Here is an 18438-nt window from a genome sequence, read left to right as displayed (position 1 = left end):
TTGGTTATGGTCGATGATTATTGCTGTTTTCAGACAAAATATTTCGTGGATTATAAGAATGAAGTGTACAAAATAATATTTAGTAACTAGCCGTACCCATGCGCTCCGCTGCACCCGTTAGAAATAAATATAAAGTAATTATGTAATTAAAATAGGACATTTGATCCAGGGGACATTCGTGTTTGATAGAAGGATAAATCGTTTATTATGAAATTGTATTTAAAAAATTAAAATGCGATCACTTTGATCCAGAGACCACTCATTTGGTCATAAAAATTATTTTAAGAAATACAGGAAACGAATGTACAGAATACCTTATCAGTTTATGTTTTGGTGGAGATGGATTACATTTATATTTATTATTGGATTATTATTTGAAGTTCTGTTATGAAAGTGGATTAATTGTAATTTTTTGTAGATTGTAATGGTGATTTTGGCTCTAAAATTAAGAAGCTATTTTAATCTTACCTGTGCTCAATTCACTCAGAAGTTATTGTAATATCATTATAGCATTATGTCCACTTTCAAATGCTGAATTAATAATTAATTATACAAATCGGTTAATTTAGCTTCCGATATTACTTCATACAAACACAGAAACATACTCTGTAAGCTATGTTTCATAGCTTTCGATCGTTGTTGTCCAAGGCCCCTTATAGACGAAGTCGTTCTTTATTTCATTACACCGCCTTAGATGGCTTTGTTATTGTAATTTTGAAACTTATTTATCGCATTAAATATCAGTCCTATCAAAATTTTGCATAGAATAAAACTTATCGGAAATGATTCTTAAAGAAACTTTTGTTACGGTATGTAATATATTTCACAAAAATCAATAATAAGCGAGATATTTCGATTTATTTAATTCAGGCCCCCTTATAACCCCCCTTTTAAATAAAGTGTTTTGAATGTCATATAGCCTATAATCTAAGTTACAACGAACTTAATTTATATTCCAATTTTCATCTAAATCCTTTGAACCATTATTGCATGAAAAGGTAAACAGACAGACAGACATACATACAAACAAAAATTTCAAAAAAGCGATTTTCGGTTTCAGGATGGTTAATTCTACATGTTAACACCAATTATTTTTGGAAAATCGAAAATTACCAGAAAAATTTTGGCTACTGGCGCAGCCAGGTTTTTAATTAGGGACATGGTAGAGGGTGCTAAAATGAGACAAATGCTTGCAAGAACACGACACTGCTTAAATCACGGCCGTTTACAGCACAGATCAGAAGTTTACAGCCCATATTGTGAATGAATCCAATGAATGGATAACTAACGGAAGCTGTGAATCGGACTGATGCTTTTGAAATCTTCATTAGGCCTACTTGATTTCCATTGCAACTTATTTTTTTCTCTATTACAGTATTCAATATATGAAACTATTACAGTATACAATATATATGGAAAAAAAAAAAAGGTTTAATATTTTGAATGAAAATAAAAGTTTTTAATATTTTGAATTATTTGAACGTTTTTCTGTAAGTTTGTTTTTTTTTCTTACAAAATGCAGTCCTTTTTCAGCTTCTATTACACATAGAACTTTGAAATTTTCACAACACGTTGCCACAAGCCTTGTCCCTAATTTAACACGAGATTTTCAATAAATCTAAATTATGAAAATAATTATGTACTGATATATATTGAAAATTGTAGTTAAAATTTGAACCGGAACAAAAAAAATTATATTTAATGTACTATGCACTTTTCCTTCAATTGGATGTGTTACATTCAGGTCAGTATATGTAACAATAACGTGTAAAAAAAATCAAGCAGTTTCTGAGAAAAGCTACATGAAAAATAATGATTTTAACATAGCTGCGATAGGACGTACCGGATCCCCTTAAGTGTCTGTTTATTTTCTTAGTTTTAAATTACTGATAATTTTAAGCGTATGTTTATTTTATTGGTACAATGAGTGATCCTCAAGAAGGACTGCCCACGCCGAAAAAAAAACGTGAAATCAGGAAAGAGTTGTTTAAAAGTGAGAAATCTTTGTGGAAACAATTCGTTGAATCATGGTTGGAGGAACCTCATTTTAAAGGTTGGTTGGCTAAATCTAATGATCACTATAAAGTAAAATGTTTGTGTTGCAAAAAGGAACTATAAGCCAGTAACAGTGAATTAGAAAGACACAGCTCCACGCCCTCGCATAAAAAATGCATTATAGTTGAAAAATGTCCCCAGAATTATCAATGTTTTTACAAGTAAGGCATCTGATGACAAAATAAAAGTTCAGATTACGATGTTTGGAGTTATATCAAGTAGCTTTAAATGAGTCCTTGAAAAGACTGCCCCTTCAACAAGATGCTATAAGTAATTTGACTTTTCTAGATCCAAAAATTGCATTTGCAAACCGAAGTCAAAAGACAGAGCAATAGTATTTGTGGAGGTGTATCAAATTCTACAATTTGGAATTTCTCGTTAGAGATACACCTCCACAAATGCTATTGCTTTGTCTTTTGACTTACGTCTTTTGACTTTGCTTTGCAAATGCTTTGAAGCAGTATCAGCTACTCAGCAAACTTGAAGGGTTGAAAGGAAAAATAACCCATGTCAAAAAACGCTTTTTTCAGGAGAGGGAAAAAACATTATATCTTGTTATGTTGAAAGGATAAAAAACTGAAACTGTAGATATAAATACCATAATGCTTTATAAATATATTACTTGTACTGTGTTTAGTTGTTAAATATTATTATTCAAGTTATTGTGCATTTTTGGGAACTTTGCATTGACGTGGGTTCTTTTTCCTAGAAAAAAAGATAAAATAGAACAATAATGTGAACATAAGAATCAATGAATGAATGAATGAATGAATGAATGAATGAATGAATGAATGAATGAATGAATGAATGAATGAATGTAAGATAAGTGAACACTGTATTCACATTAATATATTTTTACAACTTTTTCCAATATTTAAAAAAGTAACTTCTCACTAACAAAAATTTTAGAAGATATTATTATTCATATTATAGTTCACTTTTTTCTTTCATTCCTATTTCAATCCTACTCTTTAGTCATCATCACCACTACCATTGTCGGAAAGATCATCATCAGCATCACTTTCAATCTGAACATCTGGAACAGAAATTTCAAGTTGTTTGTAAAATCATACACTGATGGGTTTCAACACATCATACAGCGTTTTCAAATCTCGAAGTTTTTCTGGATTGAAAGGAATAGGATCTGTGTAGAGCTTTGTCAGTTTCCTAATTTTTTTTATGGCACATGACTCCATATTCCATTGTACGTATCTCTGATTTCAAAGAATGCATGAATGTTATTTTGAACATTCCAGCATCCTTAAGTTTAACTGCTGGCCGGAGAGTCTTCAGAACAAGCTCGTCAATGGCTCCTTTGACATTATAGAGGTCATCTTGCTCAATGTTGACAACTAGAAAAGGACTTAGTTTTGAGCGATATGATCGCATTATTTCGTTCCATTCTGCTGAGGTTTCAACAACAACTTTTCTGTTTCTGTTTCATCCTGTGTCTAGTTATTCCAAGAATGCTCATAGCTGTTGTTTATATCTGAATGTCAATGCTGCCACAATTTTTCCGTCAAAAACAGCCCATGTCAAATGACAAGGTTTATTCTTATAGAATTGGTCTTGACATAGGTTGTTTTTGCAGAACCACCTATATTTTCCAAGGCTATAATCTTTGACAGAGGCTGTTTTTTTCAGAATCCATAAGCATACACAGATGCCACATGCTTTCAGCTTTCCATTAGTACCGATAACTCATTTTCGACCAAAACTGACATAGGTTGTTTTTCCTATCAACCCTTCAATTGTCAATTGCTTTTGCTTTGTCTTTTGGCTTACGCCTTTTGACTTTCCTTTTGCAATATTTCTGACAAGATCACCGTTCCACGACTTCTTCATCATGCTGATGAGAACCGAATAGTTCGAAACCGGAGATTCGCAAACTGGGTTAAAGAATATCATCCCATTTTGTGTACCGGTATCACAGGCCAAAGCCTTTGGTAGATCCAAAGATTGCAAAGGATAATACCAAATGCGGTCAAAGGATCAAACCTTTGGCAAAGGTCCGTGAAAACACAAACTTGTATTTTCAAGAGTGTAAACTCTATATATTGCTTTGTGTTTTCTCTGTTTCGGCTTCAATTCGCCTCTTCAGCTAGAGAAGTGTGATGACAAAAATTCTGTCGATCACTACTCTAATACGGAGTGGAGAAGGAAAGATCTCTAGCGAGAAATTCCAAATTGTAGAATCCAAAAATTGCATTAGGTGTCAGTAAGATTGTTGAAAGGTCTAGTAACACACTTACTTCACTAGTTGATAAATATAAAACAAAAGTAAACCAAGAATCAGTATTAAATGAATGGAGTCTTTTACCCAATTACTTTTCTTCTGAAGAGAAAACTGCTTATCTAAATTTTCCTGTACTAGAATTTGGAAGCGAATAGAAGAATGTCACAATTTAAATTCTGAATTTTTGTTAAAATGTTGAGGAAAACTAGCCAAAATTTGCCTTTCTTTGGTCCATTCTAATTCAGCTGTAGAGCGTATATTTTCAATGGTTAGTGATATAAAAACGAAGAAAAGAAATAAACAATCAGCAAAAACAGTGTCGTCTCTAGTGCGGGTGAAACTTGACATGAGCAACATGAACAAAAAGTGTTACAAGTATCCAATCACCGACGAAATGTTGAAACCGCTCAATGAAAATATGTAGCCTACAACAAAGATTCAAGAGACAACAAAATAGTTGGGCTGCTGGTTGCGGAAGAAGAGGTAGAAGTAGAATATACCGATATGAAGGCGAGTACTCTGTTGCACTGTGAATATTGTCTTGTTCTAATTTATTATTTTAATTCGTTTTTAAAATGTGTATTTTGGAGTTTAGACCATACCACCCAAGAGAGATTTTTTTCTAAATGTGAGGGATTTTTCAACCAATCTGAGGGATTTTCTTTCGTAAAAACCTGGCAACACAGCGTTGGCAGCATTGTATCTGGGTTTTGTGTTTGCGTGCGTGGCAATTGAGGAGTGTAGTAGAAGTGTATGTTGTTATTATTCGTTTTGATATAGAATTAGTGTTTTGTTTATTTTCTTTGTGACATTTTATTAGTCGCTTGCGTTTTCCGATAATACGTGGATTGTTGTGAAATCGTAGAAATAATTTGTTAAACCGTTTTGTTTTAATAGTTATTGTACTTCGTGTCTTCCTAACCTTCCAAGTAAGTATTTGGTCACGGTCGATGATTATTGCCATTTTCAGACAAAATATTTCGTGGATTATAAGAATGAAGTGTACGAAATAATATTTAGTAATTACTTGAATTGGGCTAAACTCCAGAACATGGATTGCACCCTTCCCCTCTACCCCCACCGCACCTACCTTGCAACTAACTACTTTCCTTACAGACTCCTCCCTCTCTCGCGTTCTCACGCTTCATCTCGCTCCGTCCGAGACAAGCGCCACCTCGAAACATCATGGCGGCCACTGACACTGCCATCGTGATCTAATACAGGCCGTAAGGCAGACCACGTGACTCGCTTAACAGCTGATCGCGAAAGGCGATCTTTCAACCATATGAATTAGTTGCAGTGCATGAAGAATAACATATATTTCTCTGAAATGCAGTGTAATTGCATCAGTAAAATTTTAAACTGTGAATGTGAGACACTTGAGACACAATTTACTTGCAATTTAAGGTATAATATTATTTTTGGTGTGAAAATTACGTTGTTGCAGGCAAAGTTCGTATGTGTAATACCTGCATTTATTTCGATTAAATATTGCGCCCTAATGTGGTTAAGTGAAATTTTGGTCTTATAAACAGTAGGCTAAATATGTGTAATAATATATACGTGAAAATGAAACATTGACTGGCATGTAAAGTAAGTTGTGATTGGGCCTAAGTGCAGCGTTACCGATGTTACTCTTGTCTAATCCATTATTGCTAGTTTACCGTATTTGTCTTATTAAATTTAAATTATTGCGCCCTTTTTATTTGTGAATAACCTACATTATACGAGTAAATAATACGACGTTTGATAATATACACAATTTGAACTAAAAACGAGATACATATAGTTAGTATATTACGAAAAATTATACCCTATAGTTTTCATTACTGTTACAGTATCTAGAATTGTAATTAGTTGAAATAAAGCACTCATGCTTCATTACGAAATAAATGAATGTTCATTTATGCACGTTTCAACAATTTTCAGTTGCATCGCACGCATATTTTAGTGTGTTGAAGTTATAGGTTATGTTTATTCTATCAGTACTTGCCTTATTTCCATATTCGCAATTATGCATTATAATTAAGCATAACGCTACGTATAACTCATAAATGAAATTTGTCTACACTTCAATTGTATTTATTCGTTTCAGACGGTACTCCAGTCTGAAGTCTGATTAGTTTAATATGTTACTAGGGCTAAACTAGCGCTGAGGTAGTTCCCTTCGTATTCATACATCTTGCATATACAAATTAGTTCGGTTCGTTCAGGATTTTAATATGCCTTGCTTATAGGATCAAACGCATCTCGACAAAAAATAAATTCAACTGTTTTCAGTTCAGAAATTACCGGAACTATACCTCAGCGCTGCTAAGTAATATAACATATGTACATTTCATAGGAGGGACTGTGGTGAATTTTCTACCTATAAGTAAGGACGGTAACCGTGTTCTGAAGTTTATCCTAAAAATATATTCTTCTTTATTAAATCTCAAAACCGTTATCGTTCTCAACTTAAGCCTAAAATGTTGACGCAGATAGGTTATGTTAACATGGTAAATTCTCTTCACATAAAAATAACAGTTTTATTTATTATTCCTGCCACATTATGCAACACATAAATGGCACTTATGCACATATTACATTGAATAAAAATTTAATTGTATTATTTATTTGTTCCCTCCTATACTGAGTTGTAATGAATTGTATTTATCTAACCTACCAGATTAACACACAACTGTACATACACTAATTTCATAGGAGGGACTGTGGTAAATTTTGTACCTACAAGTAAGGAAGGTAGATGTGCTAAATTAAAATCACAATATAAATAATTCTTCTTTATTAAATCTCAAAATAGCTTCCATTCCAAACTTAAAATGTTGATGCAACCAGGTTATGTTACCATGTAAAACTCCGTTCACATTAAAATAACACAGTTTTGTCATTATTTCTGCAACATATTATGCAGTAAGAAGTGAACGTATCTTATACACACATTACACTAAATAAAATTGAGCGCCGACACGCTATAAAGTAATATATTTCACTCAGCTCCGTATACTCAAATAGAAAAGCCCGACTCATCGAGTGACGTCACACAACCTGCATTACGGCCTGGTCTAGATCACGATGGCAGTGCCACTGACGATCTCCGCAAACATCGCGCCGATGAAAAAAAGCGAGGTATCGGAAGCCCCGATGATGATCCGCGGGGTGTCGGATCAACTTACCGATATGTTCTAAAATTTTCCCAATATTTCTGTGGTGGTTTCTCCATAAAAGCTAAGCTACACTGAAGAAGGCACAATTTTTGTTTCCTTCATTGGCTTCTGTGAGATGTTTATATAGTGATAAACACGTGGTTTTAGTTAGCAGCCACAAATAGGTTACTTTGAACATAAAATTCCGTTTCTGTATATTGTAATGCACTGTTTTAGCCGTCTCCTTCTCTTATTATAATTACCGATATAATATGCAAGGGGTCCAGGACGAATTACTAGGAAAGTGGTCATTTTTCGTATTGTTGTATCCTGGACCTCTCGAGTGTTACATTTGTAAGAATTAGGAGGGGGGGGGAGAGCTAGAACAGTGCATTAAAATATACACATAAGTGTCGAACTATTTTTATGATGAAAGTATTTATGGCTCCAAACTAAAACCACGTGTTTAGCACTATATACATCTCACAGAAGTCAATGAAGGAAAAGAGAAATTGGAATAAATTTCAGAGCACGGATACATTCCTTTCCCTCTCACTTCAAGATTCGAACCCTGTGCAAAAAGAGTAGATTTGTCTGCGTTTGTCGAATGCACATCGTCATGCTTACGAAAAGTCACTAAAATTTCAGTATTCAGCATGCTGTACCATGAACTGAACCCGGGCTATGTTATGGATGATTATGATGATGATGATGATGATGATGATGATGATGATATGTGAATTACTAAGAATTGATTGCTCGGTGTAGGATTGCACAAATAAGGTACCGTCAGTTTTGTGTTATTTAGTTTCCACAGAGGAATATCCAATGAATCTAGGCTACGCATAATTTTTTGAGAAGTTCTGATGATTTACTGTGACCTGCTGTAGTTTTTCAGTTTCTGTCTGATGCTTTTCCAATTCGCTGCGGGCTAAAGCAGGGAGATGCACTATCACCTTTACTTTTTAACTTCGCTCTAGAATATGCCATTAGGAAAGTCCAGGATAACAGGCAGGGTTTGGAATTGAACGGGTTACATCAGCTGCTTGTCTATGTGGATGACGTGAATATGTTAGGAGAAAATCCATAAACGCTTAGGGAAAACACGGAAATTTTACTTGAAGCAAGTAAAGAGATAGGTTTGGAAGTAAATCCCGAAAAGACGAAGTATATGATTATGTCTCGTGACCAGAATATTGTACGAAATGGAAATATAAAAATTGGAGATTTATCCTTCGAAGAGGTGGAAAAATTCAAATATCTTGGAGCAACAGTAACAAATATAAATGACACTCGGGAGGAAATTAAATGCAGAATAAATATGTGAAATGCCTGTTATTATTCGGTTGAGAAGCTCTTATCATCCAGTCTGCTGTCCAAAAATCTGAAAGTTAGAATTTATAAATCAGTTATATTACCGGTTGTTCTGTGTGGTTGTGAAACTTGGACTCTCACTCTGAGAGAGGAACATAGGTTAAGGGTGTTTGAGAATAAGGTGCTTAGGAAAATATTTGGGGCTAAGCGGGATGAAGTTACAGGAGAATGGAGAAAGTTACACAACACAGAACTGCACGCATTGTATTCCTCACCTGACATAATTAGGAACTTAAAATCCAGACGTTTGAGATGGGCAGGGCATGTAGCACGTATGGGCGAATCCAGAAATGCATATAGAGTGTTAGTTGGGAGACCGGAGGGAAAAAGACCTTTAGGGAGGCCGAGACGTAGATGGGAGGATAATATTAAAATGGATTTGAGGGAGGTGGGGTATGATGATAGAGACTGGCTTAATCTTGCACAGGATAGGGACCGATGGCGGGCTTATGTGATGGCGGCAATGAACCTCCGGGTTCCTTAAAAGCCATTTGTAAGTAATTTGTGTTAACTTTACTGACTATGCTGATGATTTCTTTTTACTATCATTCTCGATAGCAAGTTTGCTATTTGCATCTAGAATGAGAAGAGTGGAAGTGAAAGTCATCATGAAATGGAAAATATCGTAATCTGTACAGAAATCAGAAAGAAAAGAAGATAGGCCTATTCCTTTAGTGTCGCATCTGACTGAATCCCAGAAAATCTTAAAACTTTATGAAGGTTGTGTATTGTATTTGTAAAATCAGGAACAGATGATTGGTTTGAGCAGCTTTCTCTCTCTGAAACGTCTGGAATCTTTAAGGATTCAAGATTACTGTCTGCTCTGGAATTGCTCTCCCATGAAAAATATATTCCATCTTACCTTTGCTGTAAATGAACACTGCAAGTGAACTACAAAAAAAAATTTAATTATATTAAATTTAATTGAAAACAAGAACAAAAATTAAAATCATCAGCAAGAATAACCAAGAATGTACTACCAAAACTGTACAAATTAACCTAAAAACGATAGAAGTTCAAAAGTGACAAAATTGATCTTAAAAACTGTGAGTTTTACAACCAGAAATCAGTGTTTAGTATTTATGTATGTATCAACATTGTCTCTAACTTCTTACATAAAAAGCGACATGCTGATAAGGTCCAGGCGTTGGTGATTATGGTACTATTGTTCTAGCAGTGCTGATATTCTAAGATTTTGCAGTGTAGGCTTTCACGGCCGGAGTCTATAGATCTAGATTCATTTTTCGGGCTGAGAGGCCGTGGTCTATTGGTTGGTTTTATACCAGACGTTTCGTCTGCAACTGCGGCAGACATCTTCAGTGGAGTGGTATCCAAGGTCGCAAGACTCTTCTCGGTGTACCTGAGGCAACTGATCCTGTGGTGGTTGTGCGGGCATATTTATAGTGCGACTAGCGGGCCCAGGCCTGTTGTCGTTGCTGTCTGCGCCGCTTTGTTCGCTGCTCCCGTTCTGGGTTCCTTTCTTTTGTTGTAGTGGCTTCTTATCTTTCTGTTTAGGACCAGGTACCAGAACAGATAAGAAGCCACTACAACAAAAGGACGGAACCCAGAACGGGAGCAGCGAACAAAGCGGCGCGGACCGCAGCGACAACAGGCCTCGGCCCGCTAGTCGCACTATAAATATGCCCGCACAGCCAGCCACAGGATCAGTTGCCTCAGGTTAACAACTTTAATCGCAAGGAAGAAGGCGTAAAGCTAAACAAGTGTTGGTACTCGGTCCTAAACAGAACAGATAAGAAGCCACTACAACAAAAGGACGGAACCCAGAACAGGAGCAGCGAACAAAGCGGCGCAGACTGCAACGACAACAGGCCTGGGCCCGCTAGCTGCACTATAAATACACTCGCACAACCAGCCACAGGATCAGTTGCCTCAGGTATGCTGAGAAGAGTCTTGCGACCTCAGATACCACTCCACTGAAGATATCTGCCGCAGTTGCAGACGAAACATCTGGTATAAAACCAACCAATAGACCACGGCCTCTCAGCCCGGAAAATGAATCTAGATCTATTCTAAGATTTGTAAAGAAGCAACTTTAGGTTCCCTTGGTCACAAACTTGTAAATTTCTTGCAACTGTCTACATGTCAAATATTGTACTGAATTACAAACACAAGAAAAATCAAGAATAAATGTTAAAGTGACCTAGATGTAATTGATCTAAACATTGGAAGATATCTAATCTGTCCCCAGGTCTATGATATTATTAGGCTAGCCCTTGACATTAGGCAGTATGGTGAAGCTGTATTATTGAGATCATTTACTTTGAGAAAAATTTTTATGTACTTGGTAACATATTTGACTGAAGCAAAGTAACTTACTTGATCGATAGAGTGACCTTGAAAGATGCAATCTCACTTATTTTTATTCCTATAAGATAGATGAAGTACTAGTGACTTCTGAATAGTATTTCACTGTTGTTCTTTCTGGTGTGCAGGATGGCAAAACCCAACCCAATCCCCGATCTGAAGCAACGGGTGAAGACCCTGGAGGGACAGGTACGTCTACTGCTTCCTCTCATAGAGGAAGTCAGGGTCCTCAAGGAGAGGTTGGACTCGCGGTCCCTGCATGGCCTGGAGGCAAGGAAGGAAGAGGAAAAAGCAGGGAGTAGTGACGACCTTAAGAAGTTGCAGGAAAGATTGAAGCTGAAAGAGACAGAATTGAGAGAGACGCAAGCTGAGCTGGAAAAGCTAAAAGAAGACTCTGAAAGGGTAAGAGGCCTGCTGTTTATATTTACACATTTACTGCTGAAGAACTTAGAATAGGTCACAGTTAAAGCTTTATTCCACAGAACTATTTACTCATACCAGATATTTAGAAAATAGGAGACGTGGGAAATTAAAGAAGAGTTAAGACGAATCTGTATACCCAACCATGTACACAAGGTTGGCATGTTTAAAGCAGTACGTTTTGAACAAAGTGCTTAAATTGTTTAAAACAGGGCTGCGTGTCAAGAGCGAATTCTACTCTCTCACGGGGAGCCATATGACTTCTCTTCTACCTCTTTCTTCCCTTTCGAACGCCGCGCAGCATTGATGCCATGACGGAAGAATATTAAGGATCCACGTTAGAGTTTGGATTTGCTTCCTGTGCCCGGCCCTGTTTTGAAACAATATCCTTTGATTAAAACGTTTTGAACACAATGTTTAATTTATTTTAGTAGGTTATTTTACGATAGTTTATCAACATAGGTTATTTAGCGTATGAATGAGATGAAGGTGATAATGCCAGTGAAATGAGTCTGAGGTCCAGCACTGATAGTTACGCAGCATTTGCTCATATTGAGTTGAGAGAAAACCCGGGAAAAGAACCTCAACCAGGTAACTTGTCCCAACTGGGAATCAAACTCGGGCCACGTGCTTTTGCGGCCACATGCCGTTACTCCACAGGTGCGACTTACAATGTTTAAAACTATATGATGATATTAATTTTTAAGTCAACAGAAATCTCTGTTATGTTCATTATTTATTTCTCTATTAATAATAAACATTGTTCAAATTATGTAATCAAACCATGTCACTTGTTTTTTCTCCATACAAGTTCTTTATTTTATCCTACTCGTTCACAATATAAAATGATGTTTGCCTTGTATTCAGGCCTTTCTAAAATTTGCAGTTATGAATTTACAGTGGTGCTCTTGACTTTATGGTGCAAAACTAACTTTTTTTCCAAACAAACATTATTAATAATAAGGAATTTATGTAGCATATACAGTGCAAACAATCTGAATGCTGATATCTGCATGCAGGCCTACCATCTGAAGCAGGTTTTGTTATATTTATAACAAATCCAATGAAAAAGGATTTTAAGATGTTTAAATTATAAAATATTCTAGTCTTTTTATTTCTCTACAAACTTAGCTTAAAATTTCAAAATGAAAAACTGAGCTATAAAATAAAATATTGAAATTACACCACATGGTACCAATTTTTTCTGTTGTACTACCACTGAGTCATTAAACCACGAAACACCACTCACTTCATGAAATGTAGAGTACATGGAGAAGACATGCAAGTTTCGCAGCAAGTAATCAATCAATAAGATACATTAAAGATGATATATTGCAGTTATATCAACACTAGTAGATGCAGTGAAATTATTAAAGAAATTATTTGTTATAGTCAGACATGTTTCGGAGAAATCTCCATCTTCAGTGACTTTACCACCTTATTTAATTTAATAAACAGCGCGATAAATTTAAAATGTCTTAAATGCTGGTTTCCCGAATTTTTCTTAAACAAACTGGAATTTCGCTAATTTTACAATATCCATTTGGCAACCGTATGTGTAAAACATGTTTCATATTTAAAAAAAAAATGTTAGCTTTATCATTTTCAACAGTTTAAAGATTAATGAACTCAAAATATCATATCATAGAAGATGGTAGAATCTCATAATTCCTGAGTGTCCAAAGAAAAGTTCAGTTGCATCCTTTTGATTACTTACAGGGTATGACTATTTGTCTAAACACTTGAACAAAATTGGAATTAGGAAGAAAAGTTTTCCTGGCTATGAGGCCGTGGTACGTTGGTTGTGTGACCAAACATTTCGTTCATTGCTGCGGTGAACATCTTCAGTGGTGTGGCTGGTTCTACTGTGCGTGTCGATGACAGTCTGTGTTGGCAGCATCGTTGTATATGTAGTGTGTGAGGGGGCAGCTAACTGTTGTCGCCTTGGACAACAGCAGCAGTGAACGAAATGTTTGGTCACAACGGACCATGGCCTCATAGCCCAGAAAACTTTTCTCCTATTGACACCGGCCGTGAAAGCCTACACTCTAATATAAAAATCGGAATTTTTTCTTCACCACGTTTTCCATTGTGCACTCTTCTGAAATAAATAAATCAGAATCATATGTGCAGTCCTTTCCTCTAAACAACACTGTGTGTGAGAAATGTAGGACAGCAAGTCAGCTAATGGCTTTATTGCCAAGAACTCAGCATTAGTTAACAACATCAGCAATACATTTAAAAAACGCACTATTTCATGACACTGTTTAAAAAAGTATAAAAACAGTTTAAAAAAATATGTTTTTTGATTTTATTAAGTAAAACTGTTTTTTTTTTTTTTCCAACCCTGCGTGTACAAAATGTAAAGATAGTATTAGAATGTCGTTTAGTAGTTCACAGTACATTTAGTTGGTTGTGTGTTATTCTGTCTGTTATTCTCATCGTACTGCCACCTTACTGACTGGGCTACATCTGTCTGAACTTGATTCCTTTGTGGTTACAGGAGAAAGTAGAACTGAGGCAGAAATATGAAGGAGAGCACCAGTTGCGGCTCCAGCAGGAAAAGGTAAGTGATGAGCTGTTACCATGGTTACAGAGACAGTAATTGGGCAGCACGAATAACTTTAAAATAGGCAAACATGCAGATGCTAGGGTGTGTTCAAATGGGCATGTAATTGAATGATAAATATGGGTACTCCAGTATATATCACAACATAGTGAGAGTAACAGTACTGCTAATATCTGAAAGATGAAAGGGGCAATAGCTAAGTGATAGGATGCCGATGACAGTGAGAAGGTTTGATTGGATTATGTGGGGGGGATAGCTAAAGTGTGATTTATATGGTGCTGCTTTTATTTGCTTTGAAAAAGCTTCCTTATTCATGGACCAATTTTCTGACAAAATTTTCTAATGAAGGTGGTTATTTATTTCGCTAGCTTCTTATTTTTAAATCCCATTGACTAAAATACACTCAATGACATGTCAGTCAAAGCAATAAGCTGGTTGATTTTACTAGCAACTTCCAAAGAAATGGCATGTCAGGATTTCAAGGAATGAATCTCTGAACAACTGGTGAATACATCTGCCTTCAGTGCAGGCATGATGTGTGCAAAATGTAGTTGGTTGTGTGTTATTCTGTTTCTCATGGTACTGCTACCTTACTGACTGGGCTATGTCTGAACCTGATTCCTTTGTGGTTACAGGAGAAAGTTCAACTGGGGCAGAAATATGAAGAAGAGCACCAGTTGCGGCTCCAGCAGGAAAAGGTAAGTTATGAGCTGTTACCATGGTTACAGATACAGCAATTAGACTGTTGAGGGTGCATTAAAGGTTGGAGCAGTAAGCACCAAAAACTTCAGCATAGGTAGACCACAGACGCTAAGGTGTGTTCACATGAGCACTTAATTGAATGATAAATATGGGTACTCCAGTATGTATCACAATGTAGTGACAGTAATAGTACTGGCAATATCCGAAAGATTAAAAGAGCGATAGCTAAGTGACAGGAGGCCGAGGACAGTGAGGAGGTTTGAGTGGGTTAGGTGAGGGGATAGCTAAAGTGTGGTTTATATGGCTCTGCTTGTATTTGCTTTGAACAAGCTTCCTTCTTCACCGGCCAATTTGCTGGCAAAATTTTCTAATGAAGCTGCTTATTTATTTCACTAGCGTATTATTTTCAAGTCCCATTGACTAAAATACACCCAATGACAAGTTGAACGTGTCCAGTATTAATACTCACTTAAAGCGATAAGCCGGTTGATTTTGCTAGCAGCTTCCAAAGAAATGGGATGTCAGGACTTCAGGGAATGAATCTCTGAACAACTGGTGAATACGTCTGCCTTCAGTGCAGGCACGAGCGGTGATATAGGCAGCTGTCTACAAACCATATTTGATAAGACGCACGTGTGGCGAGATGTGTTGTCCTTGTCCTGTGTAATTGGGACCTCCAATGCTAGATTCTTAATTTTTTTTTATTATATTGGCTTATTTTACGACGCTGTATCAACATCTATGTTATTTAGCGTTTGAATGATATGAAGGTGATAATGCCGGTGAAATGAGTCCGGGGTCCAGCACCGAAAGTTACCCAGCATTTGGTCATATTGGGTTGAGGGAAAACCCCGGAAAAAACCTCAACCAGGTAACTAGATCCTTAAAAAGCAAAGGTTATGTCCTCAGAGCTTAAGATGAAAAGAAATAATTGACTACTACTGCTAAAGAAAAATATCTGTGAAGACTGTTATTAAGATATTCCACTGTTATAAACCGTTAAGAAATAAAAGAGGAGATAGGACCATGTAAATGTTTAGGAGCTAGCGAATTTTCCAGCCAGGTAATCATTCTGGAAAAGCATGAAGTTAATGATAACAACAAAAGAAGCTAGGAAATAGCATTAAAATCAGCAACATATAAATCAAGCTTAAGGGCAGGAGGCAGAAAACTGTGACAAGATTACAGAGGGTTAGATGAGGTGATACAACAATAGAATAGACCGGCAGATCAAACACATTAGAAAGAACACGTTACAGCCATAACCAAATCACCCTGGGTTGACATGTAAAGAGTTGGGGGATCAATTTATTATAAAATAAAACAAATAATGCCTTATTAACATATATTTATGTTGTACTTAGGAACAGAAACACGACGTTGAACATAGCTATACAAAAAAGTCTCAACAGTTGTAAAGTAAAAAAATAATTAATTCGACAAAACTCTATTTTTGAGAAATTGGCTACACAAATCTGGATTCTGTATTCGATACACATACAGCGATATCGTTTACTAGTTCAAGGAGATTTCTGGTTTTTGTTTTCATGGCAGAGATAGACGAGAAACCTACTTAGTATAAATACAAGATTGGAAATACTAAATACCAAGAATTTACTAGCTTCTTTTACAATTCCGAGGTATTATTGCATTTCTTACATCCAAAACTGGTCAGTGCTCTGGGAATAAAAGCACGTACAGTTTCGCCATTCCAATTATAATTTTCTGCCCAAGGGCAAGTCTTTCACTGGAAGTCCATGATTCTGCAATGTTTTCTTTTTTGTGACTTCGTCTTTGTCTATGCATATGCCCACTTATTTTAGGCGTGATTATTTTAGGGCTTATCAAAAAAATACAAATTTAACATTTTCTAGAGATCCATGGGCAGGATGAGAGGTTTTGTTTGAAAGCCTCTATCCAAACGTTATACATTGGTTCCTGTTGTTTCATATCCTGGTGCTGTATACCGGCCATCAGCTTGATTCCTTCATGAAACCTGTTGCTTCAAGTCAGACTATCACCTAACCAGCTGAGCTTTCTCTAATGCAGAATTGTTTATATTACAGAGTTACCAGGATCAGCTGGGGAAGCTGAGACAAGAACTGGAGGTTGGGCGGGAGATGAGGCGCCAGCTGGAAGAATTAAGTGTGAGCTGTTACCATGGCTACAGTTATGAGGCAGTTTACGAGATCCATTTAGTCATTTCTCATTTTAATAGTTATGCTGATAGTAATAATACTAATTATTTGTTATTATTAATACTAATTATTATTATTATCATAAAGTCATCATAATCACCCTCGCCATCACCATCATCATCATCATCATCTTCATTTCTTCTTAACCTAATTTTGTTTTTAATTACAGAGTAAAGTGGAAGCACTGCGTGTCCTGCGAGAAGAACCGCAGGCGAAGGGCGAGGAACTCAAGAAAATGGCAGACGAACTGCAAGCTGACCGCCAGAAGACAGCAGTAAGTGTGAGCTGTTGCCATGGTTACAGTTACTGAGCAATGATTGATACAAACTGTTACAACAGAGATTGCGACCAGCTGCAGTTGGAGAGCAAACTTAATTTCAGTTTTCAGAAGAATTACTACTACTACTACTACTACTACTACTACTACTACTACTACTACTACTACTACTACTACTACTACTACTATTACTACTACTATTACTACTACTACTACTACAACTACAACAACTACTACTACTATTACTACTACTACTACTTCTACTACTACTACTACAACTACTACTACTACACCTATTACTACTACTACTATTACTACTCCTATTACTACCATTAATACTACTACTATTACTACTACTACTACTATTAATACTACTACTATTACTATTACTTACTTCCTTAGAAATGGCTTTTAACGAACCCGAAGGTTCATTGCCGCCCTCACATAAGCCTGTCATCGGTCCCTATCCTGAGCAAGATTAATCCAGTCTCTATCGTCATATCCCACCTCCCTCAAATCCATTTTAATATTATCCTCCTATCTACGTCTCGGCCCCCCCAAAGGTATTTTTCCCTCTGGTCTCCCAACTGACACTCTATATGCATTTCTGGATTCGCCCATACGTGTTACATGCCCTGCCCATCTCAAACGTCTGGATTTAATGTTCCTAATTATGTCAGGTGAAGAATACAATGCGTGCAGCTCTGTGTTGTGTAACTTTCTCCATTCTCCTGTAACTTCATCCCGCTTAGCCCCAAATATTTTCCTAAGAACCTTATTCTCAAACACCCTTAACCTATGTTCCTCTCTCAGAGTGAGAGTCCAAGTTTCACAACCATACAGAACAACCGGTAATATAACTGTTTTATAAATTCTAACATTCAGATTTTTTGACAGCAAACTAGATGATAAAAGCTTCTCAACCGAATAATAACACGCATTTCCCATATTTATTCCGCGTTTAATTTCCTTCCGAGTGTCATTTATATTTGTTACTGTTGCTCCAAGATATTTTAATTTTTCCACCCCTTCGAAGGATAAATCTCCAATTTTTATATCTCCATTTCGTACAATATTCTGGTCACGAGACATAATCATATGCTTTGCCTTTTCGGGATTTACTTCCAAACCGATCG

The 18438-nt window shown here is 36.3% G+C and overlaps 1 protein-coding gene across 4 annotated transcripts in view; it reads left to right on the top strand.

Moving 5' to 3' along the window:
- Positions 1-5006: 5006 nt before the first annotated feature.
- The window catches only part of LOC138714288 (26S proteasome non-ATPase regulatory subunit 10-like), a 47240-nt gene continuing 33808 nt past the window's right edge, over positions 5007-18438 (top strand). For 2 of the 4 annotated variants that reach the window (XM_069846599.1, XM_069846598.1), the window contains exons 1-3: positions 5007-5220; positions 11265-11538; positions 14060-14122. In XM_069846599.1, coding sequence (XP_069702700.1) covers positions 11266-11538; positions 14060-14122 — 336 coding nt within the window. In that variant the 5' untranslated portion in view covers positions 5007-5220; position 11265. Of the gene's footprint in view, positions 5221-11264; positions 11539-14059; positions 14123-16893; positions 16969-17194; positions 17300-18438 lie in introns of all 4 variants that reach the window. The other 2 variants (XM_069846602.1, XM_069846605.1) reach the window with 2 other exon arrangements.

The sequence above is a fragment of the Periplaneta americana genome, chromosome 2 (assembly GCF_040183065.1).
Source record: "Periplaneta americana isolate PAMFEO1 chromosome 2, P.americana_PAMFEO1_priV1, whole genome shotgun sequence".
Taxonomy (NCBI): Eukaryota; Metazoa; Arthropoda; class Insecta; order Blattodea; family Blattidae; genus Periplaneta; species Periplaneta americana.
The sequence above is the reverse complement of the archived record's forward strand: the minus strand, read 5'-3'. Positions and strand labels throughout refer to the sequence as shown.